Source organism: Bison bison, unplaced genomic scaffold (genome assembly GCF_000754665.1).
Source record: "Bison bison bison isolate TAMUID 2011002044 unplaced genomic scaffold, Bison_UMD1.0 scf7180017864299, whole genome shotgun sequence".
In the NCBI taxonomy this organism is placed as follows: Eukaryota; Metazoa; Chordata; class Mammalia; order Artiodactyla; family Bovidae; genus Bison; species Bison bison.
In genome coordinates, this window is record NW_011494871.1 from 3213183 (window position 1) to 3225166 (window position 11984).

Here is an 11984-nt window from a genome sequence, read left to right on the forward strand (position 1 = left end):
AATCCCAAAGAAAGGCAATGCCAAAGAATGCTCAAACTACCCCACAATTGCACTCATCTCACATACTAGCAAAGTAATGCTCAAAATTCTCCAAGCCAGGGTTCAACAGTACGTGAATTGTGAACTTCCAGATGTTCAAGCTGGATTTAGAAAAGGCAGAGGAACTAGAGATCAAATTGCCAGCATCCATTGTATCATCAAAAAGGCAAGAGAGTTCCAGAAAAAGATCTACTTCTACTTTATTGACTATGCCAAAGCCTTTGTGTGAATCACAATAAACTGTGGAAAATTCTGAAAGAGATGGGAATACCAGACCACCTGACCTGCCTCCTGAGAAATCTGTATGTAGGTCAAGAAGCAACAGTTAGAACTGGACATGGAACAACAGACTGGGTCCAAATCAGGAAAGGAGCACATCAAGGCTGTATATTGTCACCCTGCCTATTTAACTTATATGCAGAGTACATCATGAGAAATGCCAGGCTAGATAAAGCATAAGCTGGACTCAAGATTGCCAAGAGAAATATCAATAACCTCAGATACACAGATGACACCACCTTTATTGCAGAAAGCAAAGAAGAACTAAAGAGCCTCTTGATGAAAGTGAAAGAGGAGAGTGAAAAAGTCGGCTTAAAGCTCAACATTCAGAAAACTAAGATCATGGCATCCGGTCCCATCAGTTCATGACAAATAGATGGGGAAACAATGGAAACAGTGACAGACTTAATTTTGGGGGGCTCTAAAATCACTGCAGATGGTGACTGCAGCCATGAAATTAAAAGACACTTGATCCTTGGAAGAAAAGTTATGACCAACCTAGACAGCATATTAAAAATGAGAGTCATTACTTTGCCAACAAAGGTCCATCTAGTCAAAGCTATTGTTTTTCCAGTAGTCATGTATGGGTGTGTGAGTTGGACTATAAAGAAAGCTGAGTGCCTAAGAACTGATGCTTTTAAACTGTGGTGTTGGAGAAGACTCTTGAGAGTCCCTTGGACTGCAAGGAGATCCAACCAGCCATCGTAAAGGAAATCAATCCTGAATATTCATTGGAAGGACTGATGCTGAAGCTCCAATACTTTGGCCACCTGATATGAAGAACTGACTCATTGGAAAAGACCTTGATGCTGGGAAAGATTGAAGGCAGGAGGAGAAGGGGACAAGAGAGGATGAGATGATTGGATGGCATCACTGACTCAATGGACTTGAGTTTGAGTAAACTCCGGGAGTTGGTGATGGACAGTGAGGTCTGGTGTGCACAGTCCATGGGGTCACAAAGAGTCGGACACAACTGAGCGACTGAATTACTGATTCCAGTATACATGTATGTACCACCTCTTCTTTATCCGTCCTCTGTCTATGGACACTTAGGTTGCTTCCGTGTCCTGCTTATTGTCAATAGTGCTACAGTGAACACTGGAGTGCATATATCATTTTGAATTATGTTTTTCTTTGGATATATGCCTAGCAGTGGAATTTGAGGATCACATGGTCATTCTATATTTAGTTTTGTGAGGAACCCCCATAGTGGTCTCTTTAATGGTTGTACCCATGTATATTATACCAATTTATATTCCCACTGACAGGGCAGAAGGGTTCCCTTTTCTCTACACAGTCTCCAGCATTTATTGTTTGTACATTTTTTGATGATAGCCATTCTGACCATTGCAAAGTGAAATCTCCTTGTGGTTTTGATTTGCATTTCCCTGATAACGATGTTGACCATCTTTTCATATCTTTCAGCCATCTGTCTGAAGAAATGTGTAGTTTTTAGACATATAGAAGACCTATTCTTTGATTGGATTGTTCACATTCTTAATAATGTCTTTTGATTCAGAAAAGCTTTTAATTTTGATGAAATCCAGTTTATCTATTTTTGTTGTTGTTGCCTATGCTTTGGGTATCATAGATAAGAAACTGCCATATCTAAGGTCATAAATATTTATATAGTTCTATATAGATATATTGGAGAAGGCAATGGCACCCCACTCCAGTACTCTTGCCTGGAAGATCCCATGGACGGAGAAGCCTGGTAGGCTGTAGTCCATGGGGTCACTAAGAGTTGGACACGACTGAGCAACTTCACTTTCACTTTTTACTTTCATGCATTGGAGAAGGAAATGGCAACCCACTCCAGTGTTCTTGCCTGGAGAATCCCAGGGACGGGGGAGCCTGGTGGGCTGCCGTCTATGGGGTTGCACAGAGTCGGACACGACTGGAGCGACTTAGCAGCAGCATATAGATATATAAAAATCTTTTTATTTTTATCCATATAAAGATTTATATAGTTTTAGCTCTTACAGTGACAGGGAGGCCTGGTGTGCTGCAGTCCATGGGGTCGCAAAGAGTCAGACATGAGCGGGTGACTCAACAACCACAGCTCTTACATTTAGGTCTTTGACCCATTTTGAGATACTTTTTGCATGTGATTGCAGGTAAGAGCTCAACCTCAGTTACTCCAGACCCATACCAGCTGAAGAGACTTTTTTCTCCTCATGAATGGTCTTGGTACCTTGGCCAAAAGTCAGCCAACCATAGATGTACAAGTTTACTACTAGGCTCTTAACTACACTACACTGATTTATATGTCTATAAATTTCAGGACTCCCTGGTAGTTCAGTTGGTAAAAAATCTTCCTGCAATGCAGGAGACCCCAGTTCAATTCCTGGGTCAGGAAGATCCGCTGGAGAAGGGATAGGCTACCCACTCCAGTATTCTTGGACTTCCCTTGTGGTTCAGCTGGTAAAGAATCTGCCTGCAATGCGGGAGACCTGGGTTCATTCCCTGGGTTGAGAAGATTCCCTGGAGAAGGGAACAGCTACCCACTCCAGTGTTCTGGCCTGGAGAATTCCATGGACTGTATAATCCGTGGGGTCGCAAAGAGTTGGACACGACTGAGTGACTCACTTTCACTTATGGTTTTATAGTAAATCTTGAAATCAGGAAGTATGAGTCCAATAATTCTGTTGTTCTGTTTTCAAGATCATTTTGACTACTTGGAGTCCCTTGTAATTCCATATGAATCTTAGGATAAATTTTTCCATTTCTATTAAAACAAAAATGTTGTTGGAATCTTACCTAACTGCTTTGGTTAGAACGTCCAGTAAATTTGTTGAATAGAAGTGGTAAAACCACACAGCTTTGTCTTGTTCCTGATCATAAGAGAGATGTGTTTCACCACAGAGTATGATGTCAATTGTGGGTTTTTCATAAATGCTCTGTTGAAGACTTTCCCTTCTTGTCTTAGTTTGCTGAGTATTTTTATTATGAAAGGGCATTGGACTTTGTCAAATGGTTTTTCTGTGTTAATTTAGGTGATCATTGATACTGTTCTTTCATTCTGTCAGTGTGGTGTATTATATTGACTGATTTTTGTATGTTGTACCACCTTTGCATTCGGGGATAAATCCCATTTGGTGAGGTTGTTGGTGGTAGTTTAGTCACTGAACTGTGTCCAACTCTTGAGACCCTGCCAGGCTCCTCTGTCCATGGAACTTCCCAGGCAAGAATACTGGAGTGGGTTGCCATGTCCTTCTCCAGGGGATCTTCCTGACCCAGGGATTGAACCTGGGTCTCCTGCATTGCAGGCAGATTATTTACTGACTGAGCCACAAGGAAAGCCCTTGGTAAGGTTATATAATCCTTTAATTATACTGCTGAATTTGGTTTGTAATATTTTGTCAAGAGTTCTCTTATTTAGACCTAAATTATTCTTTCCTGAGTAATCTGTACTTTTTTTTCTTCTTATTAAGCAGAATTAACCAAAGTAAATATTTGATTGTGTTTTCTTCACCTTTCTTCCTAAGTCTTTGTGAGTAGGTGACTTTCAAACCATATATAGATAGCAGAATGCTGGAAGTGGTATATATTATTCTTATACCCCTTTCTGTCTTGAGCTTTCCCAACACTTGTAGGACTTGGTACAAGAGTGTAAGTGGAGACTGTGTCTGAGTGTGTGTGTGAAAGTAAGTCAAGCTGATGGATAACCAAGCACCTTGATCAGCACACCTGCATGAGACGGCAGTGCCTGTTGATGCCCGGAGAGTTTGGGAGCTGTGGATGGTGCATCTGCTCAGCCCTGTGGCTCAGGGTGGTGGTTCAGAGGGCCCAGGGCAGTTCATTTCCCTGGAAGGAAAGACGAGAGGGCAGGGAGAAGCAGTGTGAGGGGAGAGAGAAGCGCGTGTTCTCATCGGCTGTCTTCCCGAGGTGGGCAGGCTGAGGCTCGTCCTTCCAACCAAGATGATCAGACACTGCAGTCTTGGTGCACAGTGAACTTCAGCTCGTAGGTCTATGGAGAGGAGCTGGGCCCTGCTCTCCCCGCACAGGCCCTTGGGGGAGCATGAAGTGGGCCCTGGGCTCAGGCCTGGACCACAGACAACCTCGGCTTCTCCTACAACTTCCATCGTGGAAAGTGGGGCAGAGCAGATTGGGGGTCGGGGAGGGGGCTGTGTGTGTTGCCATAGAAAGTACCACTCAGCAGATGGTTTAAACAACAGCAGTGTTTTCTCACGATTCTGGAGGTCGGAAGTCCCAGAGCAAGGTGTCTACAGGGCTGGTTCCTCCAGACGTGGCCTCCTCTGCTTGTAGGTTAAGGCAGTCTCCTCTCCGTGGCCTCACTTGGTCATCCCTCTGCGTGTGTGTGTCTTAATCGCCGCTCCTCATAAGGACCCCGTCAGATTGGATTAGGGTCTCCCCAACAACTCCATGTGAACTTAACACTAGTTGCTCAGTCGAGTCCAACTCTTTGCAACCCCGTGGACTGTTGGCCGCCAGGCCCTTCTGTCCATGGGATTCCCCAGGCAAGAATACTAGAGTGGGTAGCTAGTCTCTTCTCCTGGAGATCTTCCCAACCCAGGGAGGGAACCCAGATCTCCTGTATTACAGATGGTTTCTCTACCGTCTAAGCCACCAGGGAACCCATTTGAACTTAATCAGCTCTTTAAAAGCCCCCTGTCCTAATCCAGTCCCATCCTGGCATCCTGAAGGGTTGGGGCTCCCACAGGTGCAGTTTGGAGGGGCCCAGTCCAGCTGTCACAGACGGTGTGGGCAGCTCTGTACACCACGGTCTCTTGGGGAAAGCCCGGTGACATCCCCCCAACAGGAGGAAGTCAGGGCACTGTACCACCCCAAGTACCCCCTCCCTTGGTCTGTAGGCATAAAGCCCAGCCGTCCTCGGGGGGGACCTCTGTCTCCCCACAGCAGTGGCGGCCTTGGAGAGGATCATGTCTGGAGAGGCAGGAAGAACTCCTATTCCTTGTATTTTCAAAGAAAATACACCTTGATGTTCACCGTGGTTCTAAAGAAGCATCAGGTTCTGCAGAAAGAAACCATTTCCTGCTGGGTCCCCAGGGTACCCGGGGAGGCTCCAGGCCTGGTGGGGATGGAGGGTTTTCATTCACCAGAACCACAGCTCTGGTCCCCTCAGGTGTGAGGCGGGTGGGGCTCCAAGGCGTCCTGCACAGGGTGAGCTGGACACAGGGTGGCTTTCAGAGGACCCAGTTCAAGGGGTCGAACAGCAGCAGGTAGCATCTGTATGAACAGACGGGCGGCTGGTGAGATGGGGCGTTCTTCTGGACGGGGCAGCTTTTTCCTGGTCTGTTTCATCTTACGACCTGAAGTTGCCCTCCAAGCACCTCCAGGAGGTATCCGCGGGGCTGGAGACTGACCATGTGCACTGTGCCCCCAGGATGAACGAGCGAGACCGGCTGCTAAAGAGGCTGAGCAGGAAGACGCCACCCACCCTCTTCCGGGGCAGCTCCCTCCAGCAGTCCATGCCACGTGAGTAGCCCCCTGGGACAGGGGGATGGGGGGAGACCATGGCCAGGCTGGAGCCCCACATGGGGAAGTGGAGTTGGTGTACCTGGCCCTAGGCAGGGACAGCCAGACAGCAGGTAAATCCCCAGGACCCAGTCAAGCGTCTGAATGACATGGTCCATAAACTTAAAACTCAGATGTGGTTAAGATCCTTGCGTCAGCCTCCCAGTCAGATTCTTTCTAAGATGGAAGTGATGTTGCCTTTGCCTGGTTCCCCCCAAGGATGACCCCATGCTCTTGGCAAACTAAGCAATGACAATCACTAGCCCCTGCCTCCCCTGGCCGCGCAAGTGGAGGCTTGGCCTGGTTTCTGCCAAGTGGGGTCCACGGGGATGTGCCAGAGGCCAGGGGAGCGGGAGACATGAGAGCTCAGGGAGGTGTTGGGCTTACCTGCCTCAGGACACCTGGGTGAGCCTCAGGTCAGCGCAGTAATGGATCCAGCACCGCCTGGGGCTCCAGAGCCCAGCCAGGGCCTCTGATCCTCGAGAGGGTGAGTCTGGAGGAGGCAGGGTGGTGGGCTCCCAGGTTCAGGGTTGCACCTTGGAGCTGGGCTGCCTGCAGTCCTATCCCATCTCTGCCCGTCTGTGATCTCAGGTGAGTTAACGCCTCTGTTTCTACACCTATAAACCAGAGAGGACATGAGAACATAACTGGGTTACTGGGATGATTCTCTGAGGTTGTACATACAGAGTGCCTGGAACAGAGCCTCACAGTAAGGAGTCTGATAAATGCTTGGTATTACTTTTCTGCCAATAATTGAGTAAGTTTGAGCCACTTACATATTCCTTTGAATGTCTGTTTTCTCACCTGAGGAGAAAAAATGGAATGATGTCCCTCTTACACAGTCTGTGAGGCTACATGAGGGTCGGTGCACAGCCCATGAGGAACCGGAGTGCTGGCTCCATAAACACGGGGCTTGTGCTGTGGAGCCTCCAACCAGAGAAAGAACAGACAGGAGAGCAAAGACCACACGAGGACCCATGCAAGAAGGGTCTGGCAACAACTGGAAAGGCTCTTAAAACAACTAAGAATTGTTTTCTGAACTCTCCATATTTTGAAGGACACACACACAAAAAGAATTTTAATGAGCAAGTACAAAACATAGTAAGCAAGCTGCTAAAATCACACCATGTCTTAAAGACAGTCAGCAACTAGTAGTAAGACCCGGATGGACAGCAGGGTGTTCTTCTCACCCACCCCCAGAGAAGGCCATCTTGCATCGGGAGCAGCCTCTAGCCTCAGTGTTCCCAGGAAACCAGGAGCCCAGGTCACGGAGCACTTGCTCCCAGGGACTGCACATACACAGTGTCCACAGCCTGAGCTCAGTGTCCCCTGGCTGGCCTGATCTCCTTACCGTCCCCCTGGTCTTCCCACGTTCTACTGCTCTGAGGACTCTTCCACACAGGAAACAGCTACTTTCCCTAAGATGTTATCAGAGTTCAGCGTCGAAGGAATGCTACTTAAGGGACGTTTTATTCCAAAATAATGGAAAAAAAATGACCCAATTTTATGGACTTCCCCCAATGTTCTACCAGAAGAAGACAAAACAGCTAAGCAGTGCGTCTGCCCTCCCACCTACCCGAACACTGTCCTCGGGCCCCGGCCACGGCTGAGCGTCAAGGAAGTGGATGTGCCAGCCGTCAAGTGTGTTCTCCAGGCCCCCAGCATTCCTTCCCAGCTCTCAGGACTTCCTGGAGATGAATGATGGTGGGAAATGCTAAGAGCCAGGGCTTCCCCATTCCCCGTTTGAATGCAGATGGCAGTTACCTGTTCATCTGGCAGGAACTGTGAGTGATGAGGAATCTTTGTCAGGCTGGGCAGGCGGAGGCTGGCTGGTGATTACTGTCCTGGTGGTTCTGGTCTAACCCCTCCAAGGCCTGGTTTCCAAGAGGAAAATGTTTATCTGAATCACAGAGCACCCTTGTCCCCAGGACCACCATCCTTTCTTTCTTGCAAGTCCACTTAGCCTCAGTAGAGGCTGAGAACCTCCTGGTGGATGCCCCCGGGGGAGCCGGTAGAGGGGCCTCCAGGAGAATAGCTTTGCTGTCGGACCAGAAGCTTCCCTGGAAACCCTCCCACCCCCAAGGGGCCGAGCTACCCCACCTGACAGCCCTGTGCCTGTGAGTCGAACAGGAGCCCAGGAGGGCACTGCAGCTGATTTCCCCAGGCACAGAAAACAACAGAAAACAAGAAATAAAAGACAAAGCTGTGGCCCTTCCCCGGGAACAGGGAGTAGACCACTCCAGACTCTAAGGTCCTCTTCCCTACAGGACATTCCCAGGCAATGTTTACTTGTACGTCTCAACAAGGCACTTCACTCCAGCCCATCCACCCCCAGAGAAGACACATTAAAACACAGTTAGCAATTGTTTCAGCTGGGCTGATTGTCAAGTCAGGCTCCTCGGTCCCTGGCCTGGAGTGGAGGCCTCCGCTGGGGATGCCAAGGGTAGAAGCAGTTCTGCCTGCAGGAGAGGGCTCTGTGGTCTGGGCACTGCCAGCCGAGGGCCCATCCTGGCGCCTGCACAGAAGACTCAAGGTGAAGGCCTCATCCAGTACAGGCCATTTATTTTACAGAAAGTTAAACCCAGGAGACCAAAACCTTAAAGGGCACCAGTTCTGTGGCCAAGCAAGGACTGGCCAGCCCTTCTCACCTGGGGCCTCAGCCCTGGGTTCCAGATCCCCTGTAAAGGTGGGGCGCGGGGACAGCCAGCTTAGAATGGAGAGCCCCGCGGCTGCCTGCTTCCCCAGGTGTGGGAGAAGCACTTACATACTAAGTGAAGTAATTCAGGCAGAGAAAGACAAATATCATAGGATGTCACTTACATGCAGAATCTAAAAAGGGCTACAAAGAACTTGTTTACAAAACAGAAGCAGAATCACAGAAAACGAACTCATGGCATGGGGTGGGGGGAGGGGATAGGACAGGAGCCTGGGACTGACGTGTACACACGACTGTATATGCAACAAACAAGAGACCTTACTGTACAGCACAGGGGACTCTGCTCAATACTCCCTAATAACCTAAATGGGAAAGTAGCTTAAAGAATAGATACACATGTATATTAAAAAGCAGAGACATTACTTTGCCAACAAAGGTCCATATAGTCAAGGCTATGGTTTTTCTTGTAGTCGTGTATGGATGTGAGAGTTGGACTATAAAGAAAGCTGAGAACCGAAGAATTGATGCTTTTTAACTGGGAGAAGACTCTTTAGAGCCCCTTGGACTGCAAGGAGATCCAACCAGTCCATCCTAAAGGAGATCAGTCCTGAGTGTTCATTGGAAGGACTGATGTTGAAGCTGAAACTCCAATACTTTGGCCACCTGATGCAAAGAGCTGACTCATTTGAAAAGACCTTGATGCTGGGAAAGATTGAGGGCAGGAGACGAAGGGGTTGACAGAGGATGAGACGGTTGGATGGCATCACTGACTCAATGGACATGAGTTTGAGTAAACTCCAGGAGTTGATGATGGACAGGGAGGCCTGGCGTGCTGCAGTCCATGGGATAGCAGAGAGTCGGACATGACTGAGCAATTGAACTGAACTGAAAACATGTATAACTAAGTCACTGTGCTGTCCACCCAAAACACAATGCTGTGAATCAACTATACTTCAATATAAAATAAAAATTCAAACAAAAGAAATCCAGGATGATACACAGGCAAAACTCCTGATTTCTTGTTCTCCTTTAAAGGATGTGATGAGATAACAGCACCAGTAACAAGTCATAAACATGTGTGGATGGGAGGCAGGCTGTGGCCTGGGTTGTCTTTTGCTTAGAAGGTCTTATCTGGCTGTGGGGTGTTTCCGGACCTCTGACCCAGGAGGGTTGGTGAACAGACAGGGAGTCTTGCAAATGTCCCTCCAGTGGGAAGGGCTGGTTAGGAGGGACTGTCCTGCCTCGGGCTGGGAATGCAAACTCCGTCCCAGGAACACAGGACAGAGCTGCAGGGGAATGTGGGCCCTGCCTGGGCTTGGATCCCAGCTCTGCCACCTTGGGAAAAATGACATCACCTGTGCCTCAGTTTCCCCACCTGTGACATGGGAAGAACTCTCATCTGTCTCCTAGGGCTGTTGGGAGAAGGAAACAAGCCATGTGTGCTTAGCATAATACATACAACAGCACCCTAGACACAGAGCATTTAATAATTGTCTGCTGTCGTCATCACTGGAACTGGGAACTCCCTGGGGATCCAGTGGTTAGGAACTCCAGGCTGTCAATGCCAAGGGCCCAGGTTCAATCTCTGGGTGAGGAACTAAAATCTCACAAGCTTTGTGGCCAAAAAAAAAAAAAAGTCATTATTGGTACTGGTTGTAAAATCTAGTCTTTATGTAGCTACTGGGCCAATCATTAAACTCCTCAACTTTATCTAGTGATCTTTTTCTTTATTTACACGAACACACATTCACTGTAATTTATTGCCGGTCCAGATCCCTGCGACATCAGCCAGGCAGGCTCCCAGCACCATGTGCGCTCTGCCAGCCTTTCCTGTTAGTGTGTTTACGGCTGCATGAATTGCCAACTGGCCTGCGGCTCGGGGCGCATGGGGATGTTTCCCGCACAGGACAACTTGCCTTTCCCCTTGATGGGTGGTGGGAAAGTGCAGCCATGGCCCAGTGACCCACAGATGATGCCTCACAGGCTGTGCTAAACGGGAGGCCACCCCTCTGAGCCCTGACCACTCATGTCAGCACCCATCCCTTCACAGGGGTCACAGGTCCCTGGACCTCCATCCAAGGCTATAGAGCCGCAGTCTCTCCCCCCATATGCAGCTGCTCTGGACGTCCCTCCTCACCCGTCCCTGTGCTCCTCTTGCAGATGGGTATGCCTTCTCCCAGGAGGAACATGGAGCCGTGACTCAGGAGGAAATCGTCCGTGCTTACGACACCACGAAGCAGAAATCCAGGAAGAAGTAGGACGCTGCCTCCCGCCGGAGCGCAGGAAGAGACTCATGGCAGCAGCCAAAACACCGCAACACGTCCTGTGGCCTTAGCCCGTTCCTTCGCTCTGTGCCCTGGCGACCCTGGACCCGGACCGCTGGGGTGCCCCACGCCCTCCCTGCTCGTCCGCCATGCTCCGCCCGACTCTTGTTTGAGCGTTCAGCTGTGCACTGTGAGGTGTGAAATTAAAACCATTACGTTTCCCCAGTATTTACACATCCGTCCGGGTGGCTCTGGGAGAACAGAGACAGGCTTTCATGCTGCGTGAGGAGCCCAGCTCAAGGGTCGGATACCCGCAGGTTTGTTCTGCAGGCTGCACGGAACCTTCCCTCGAGGTGGACAACCCACTGGCCTTGATGTTCCCTGTGTTGGTATGAAGTTGGCATCATCATCTTGATTGCAATGAAGTCATAAACATAGGTATCTGGGTGGTAAACCTGAGAAGAACTTTTGGAACCTCGGTCAATGGTCTCGGCAGGGCGGACTCGCGGGGTCCGCACAGTCTCCTGACCCCTCCTGCCCGGTGCCTCCCGGCCAGGCGCCCCAACAACAGTCCCGCTGCATGGTTGGCCCTGCGCTTGGTGCATGGCAGCTGCGGGCACCCGCTCCGATCCTCACCCTCCCTCCTTCTCCCCCAGATTCAGAAACGGATGCAAGAAACCCCCCTTCTTCTCTATCTAAAGAAACAGCAATTTGCGTATATTCCAAGTGTTTATCTTCCTCTTTCTGGTGGCAAGGAGGCCTGCGGGTCAGGGTGATGTGGACTTGCTGGAGCCCTACCTGCCCTGCTCAGGCTCGCAAACCTCATTTTCTGGCCTCCAGACCCCTGGCCCTTGGCACCTGCTTAAATTAGAACCCACATTCGTTCTCTTGGGAGTTCAGAGCACATTTTGGATTTCGAGTAAATTTACAGCATGTTTCCCCAGCAAAGGAACACACCAGTCGCTCCAGACTCTGGGAGGATAAATAGCCCAGTGAGGGTCCCTGAGGGTGCCGAGGAAGACAGCCACTGCAGGGGAGCGGCGGCAGAGACACTCAAGGAGGATGCTTTTCCTGCAAATCTCAGTAGAATTCCGAAATCAAGCCCGAAGCCCAGACAGCCTACAGTGTTCACAGGCCTGCAGTTTTAATTGAACAGAGCTCCAGACATTTCAAGCAAGCAGCTTTTCTTACCTGGACAGATATTCCTTCCTATCTAGCCCATGTCAGATGCAAGCAGCTGTCTGAAC

At 49.4% G+C, this 11984-nt stretch overlaps 1 protein-coding gene across 1 annotated transcript in view; it reads left to right on the top strand.

The window, feature by feature from the left end:
* ATP8A2 (ATPase, aminophospholipid transporter, class I, type 8A, member 2) overlaps positions 1 to 10877 on the top strand; it is a 452578-nt gene extending 441701 nt beyond the window's left edge. The window contains exons 36-37 of the mRNA XM_010851206.1: positions 5687 to 5778; positions 10634 to 10877. Of these exons, the coding sequence (XP_010849508.1) occupies positions 5687 to 5778; positions 10634 to 10731 (190 nt within the window). The 3' untranslated portion in view covers positions 10732 to 10877. The remainder of the gene's footprint in view (positions 1 to 5686; positions 5779 to 10633) is intronic.
* The last annotated feature ends 1107 nt before the right edge of the window (positions 10878 to 11984 follow it).